Source organism: Vicia villosa, linkage group LG1 (genome assembly GCF_029867415.1).
Source record: "Vicia villosa cultivar HV-30 ecotype Madison, WI linkage group LG1, Vvil1.0, whole genome shotgun sequence".
NCBI lineage: Eukaryota > Viridiplantae > Streptophyta > Magnoliopsida > Fabales > Fabaceae > Vicia > Vicia villosa.
In genome coordinates this window covers 84,447,847-84,452,158 of record NC_081180.1, presented here as the reverse complement: position 1 = coordinate 84,452,158, position 4,312 = coordinate 84,447,847, and the positions used below count along the sequence as shown (strand labels likewise).

The 4,312-nt window shown below is 26.9% G+C and overlaps 1 protein-coding gene across 1 annotated transcript; it reads right to left on the bottom strand.

Annotated features, from left to right (window-relative positions):
• Positions 1-527: 527 nt before the first annotated feature.
• On the bottom strand, positions 528-2,662 carry LOC131648067 (amino acid permease 6-like). Its single transcript, XM_058917862.1, has 6 exons — positions 2,593-2,662; positions 2,162-2,395; positions 1,844-1,937; positions 1,528-1,742; positions 1,262-1,416; positions 528-1,172 (listed from the first exon to the last, which is right to left on the bottom strand). Exons 1-6 carry the CDS (start codon positions 2,660-2,662, stop codon positions 528-530), a joined length of 1,413 nt encoding a protein of 470 aa, XP_058773845.1.
• Between the last annotated feature and the right edge of the window lie 1,650 nt (positions 2,663-4,312).

Genomic DNA, 4,312 nt, shown 5'->3' with positions numbered 1-4,312 from the left:
ATTTACAATAAATCATCATAGTCAAAATTTACAATAAATTTGTTTTATACTTCATTTTCTTTTTTCACTCAAATATTTTTAAAAAGTTAATTCTTTATTATTTTTACTCCAATGAATTTTTTGTAGTTATTGGGTGTTGGCATAATTTAGATGACATGTATAAAAATTCGTAGCTCTAATTTAATATATATATATATATATATATATATATATATATATATATATATATATATATATATATATATATATATATATATATATATATATATATATATAATAAATTTAATTCGTTTGATATAAATAATTTGATATGATAAATTATCTCACTCCTTATCCAAAATACATATATTGCTACAATAATCTGATGATAAAACATCAAATTTTGCATAAACTAACAAATTTATTAATCAAAACCGCGACGTGAATAACTCAAACAATTATTGATACATATCAATTCAACTTACAAAAAAAGTTGAATAAATTTTAGATATCATGAAAGTTCTCGCATACCATACTAAAAGAATTATCTAGCCGAAGGGCTTATAGATGGCAAGTTCTGAGATAATTCCTTGAATTGATGCAACTGCAGCAACAAGACTCACAATGAAACAAAACACACTTAGAAGTTTCATCCCTATCCACATAGAAGAATACTTTGGTACTTTAAGTCGTGTTAGGTACATCTCTGTTGGAAAGTACACTGTCAAGGGAAAGAAAGATAAAGCTCCTATCAAACCCACAACGCTGTTGAAAAACGGAAGTAAGATAGCAATAATTGTTGTTATTATCACATAAAATGTCCTCCATATCAACCTGAACATATTCACTCTCCATATACCAACCAAAGGAATTCCTACACTATATTCTTTTGTCATCATTTTGTTTTGTGGCCACTTCTCACTGCCCCAGTTTTCCACAAGGGAAAATACAGGTTGTGAAAATACCTGATAAGCTCCGACTAGATGAATAATGATGAAAAGATTACCAATGTCGACCAGCCAAAACGGTTCATAAAATCCAAATCCAGTTAAAAAATTCCCCGGTGCACTATTGCCAAATGCTGCATAGCCTAGAATACCACATAATGCATAAAAGAATGTGGTGATTAAAATTGCATTCAGGGATGCTTTCCTCATGGTTTTCTTTTCTGGTGGACTTGATTTAAGCGTGTCCTGTAAAAAAAAAAAAGACTTCATCGTTAATATTACTTAGAAAGAATAACGAGTACGATAAAAGAAAGATATATAAGAACATGTTTAACATCACTTTCCTGTATCTCAACAATAACCATACTGAAACAATATGCAAAAGCTATGTTTCCAAGTGCTTGAAAGGTGTTCCACATCTTTTTTGTACTCGTGACATCCACTCCAACAACTACTCCAGTAAGACCTGTCTCCAAATGGTGTCCTTTTTCTATATATACATATAAAAATAGAGTGATGTATGTGTTAAATAACTTATAAGCATAACCACAAGTAAAATTCTATAATTGTAATATTTAGATAAAAATTGTTGATGATTAACCTGCAATTTTTGCTATGGAGAGACCTATGCCGATAGAAGCATAACCAAAAGACATGACAGCAGCAACAATAGAGAGCCATGAAAGTTCATGGAAATCTGGAATTTGGCTTAGAAAAATCTGAAAGACCCCAAAGATGATCATATATGGATAGTTGGCAGTATCACAATCTGCTTCTTGACCATACTTGTGAAAGCAGTTAGATTTTATTATGGCCCTAGTTAGAAAAAAACAAGCAAATTTATTATCATTATTTTTAGTATTCTCACAACTTTTATTTAATAAAATGAATTATAGATTTAGGTGGGGTATTCTTACACTATACTAATAGATGCTGTTAGAGTGTAACCAATGGTACAACCCACAAGATTTATGTATTGTGCCAGTCCACACAACTTGTGCTGAAATCCTCCTGTACATAAAGAGATACAAAAGTTTACACTATTATAAATCAATAAATTTATTAGGGACACTATTATTAAAATTTATCTCATAACCATCTAGAATATTTGGAGCATTCAGTAACTTTGGATTTAACTAATTTTTATTTGGTTACTTAAAATATTAAATTTTATTAAAACAAAATCAAATTTTTTACTTGAAAATGAAACATTAAACATAGAATTTTTTACTGACCTAAAATACTTTTTACACTCTCTATGTAGGTGCGATTTCTAGTTCCATGGACAGGATCAGGATACCTATAGCAATCACAAAGTAGACAAGCAGTGAAGTAAGTGATGATGGAGAAGAGCACGAGAACGACAGACCCTGCAATCCATCCCAACTGCGCAAATGCCCATGCCAATGATAACACTCCAGATCCAATGACAGCGGTAACTATGTGTGCACTTGCGGTCATGCATGTTCCTTAATGAATCATAATTAAATCATAATCATTGTCAACGACAAAACAATATATAAATTGTTCTAACATGGACATGATACTCAATAAATATCTATATTAATAAAATTTTGAAAAGATAACTTAATTAAACATATTGGACACGCCTTATGGCAAAGGTGTAAGTGCTATAGATGTTTTGATAATACGCCAAAGTACAAACCTGTTCGTTTAATGCGCCCATCGTCATCATATTTACTATCCTCTATGGAAAAGTTACTTTCAACTGTCATGCTTTTCTCTTTGATTTTTTTCTTTGAAAAAAGTGATATGAAATTCTTAGCCAATAAACCCTTTTTAAATGCAATTTAAGAATATTTTACTACAAAAATCTATTTTTATTTTTTATAATTTACTTTAATTTAATATGAAATAATTGTGTATTAAATATTTTTTAAGCCATTTAACATTTATATGTTAGTTGAACTATTAATTTTACCAAACACTTCAATTAACTTATCAGCTATCAATCTCAACCATTAGTTATAATTATTAGCTATCAGGCATCAGTCATAAGCTAAAATCTATCAGTTATCTTATCAGCCAACCACTATTTTTATTAAAAAGACCCTCAATGCACTAACAAGAAGAAAAAATTTATTTATTTTACCAAAAAAGATAAATGGTAATTCCTTAAGAAGACGTTCTTATCATGGATGTTTTTTAATTGATTAACACATTTAGTTTTTTTTTATCAAAACAAAGAAATTAGCTAATTTAGTTTTATGGAATTGGATTTTTTTTTTAAAAAATATTTACTATAACTAATTGAGATTAATTAGTATGCACAGTGTAAAAGAATTTACACCATTAGTGCATCATCACCATTCAAATAGATTATCTTAATAAAATTAAAATAAAAGAAATAATTTTAACAAATTAATGGTTGAGATTCATTAACATCGTAAAACTTCTTTATTTCGTCAATATATTCCAAATAAATTCTTGATTAATTTACCTATTTAACAAAAAAAAGTTTTAACTATTTTAGTTTTTACCATGATTGATTCATTCTTTATGGATAACGTTATCTGTCCTAAACATAATAATGTAATTTACATTACCATTGTTTATCAAAAAGAGAATTTAATAATATACATTAAGATTTTATTTCGACTAAAAATTAACGCAATAATTCATTAATAATATTTTTATTTTGATTTAAATAATTATAAAAAAAATGAATTTAATTGGAATACACTGACGGTGTAAAGAAGTTTTACACCGTCAGTGAATCACAACCGTTAATCTATTAAAAATATTTGACTTTTATTTTAATTTTTTAAAAAGTAATATAATTGAGTAGTTGTGATGCATTGATAGTGTAAAAAGTTTTACATTAACCGTGCATAGTAATTAAACTTAAAAAAAATTTTGATAAAATATTTATGATATGACAACAATAAAGAAATCTAGAAGAAATACTTTAAAATAATACAATATATTTAAAATTAATCATATGCATTTCATTAGTGTTATGTCTCTATGGTGTCTGTCGCCATTAAAGATCAGTCATTTACAATAATGTCGTCTTTGAGTAGCTTCATAATATCTTTAGCCCATGGTTCAAAATATGTCTTGATTAAATCTCAATTAAATAAAATCTTTTAAAATATTTGTCATAGATAAAATAGAGTTTTTGATTATTTACAATTGTGCCATAAAAAAACTATTACTTACGATTCTTTCAATATTTTTCTTTTTAAAATTTCAATTAATTGTTAATTCATAATTTAAAAAACTATTACTTCATACATTCAGACAAATATGTACATGAAGAGTATTTAGACAATAGTGTAAGAATCTATATTAGTACCGAAAAATTTCTTGATAGTTATAATATTATATTTTAATAAAAAAATGTAAATAGATGTCACTCAAAT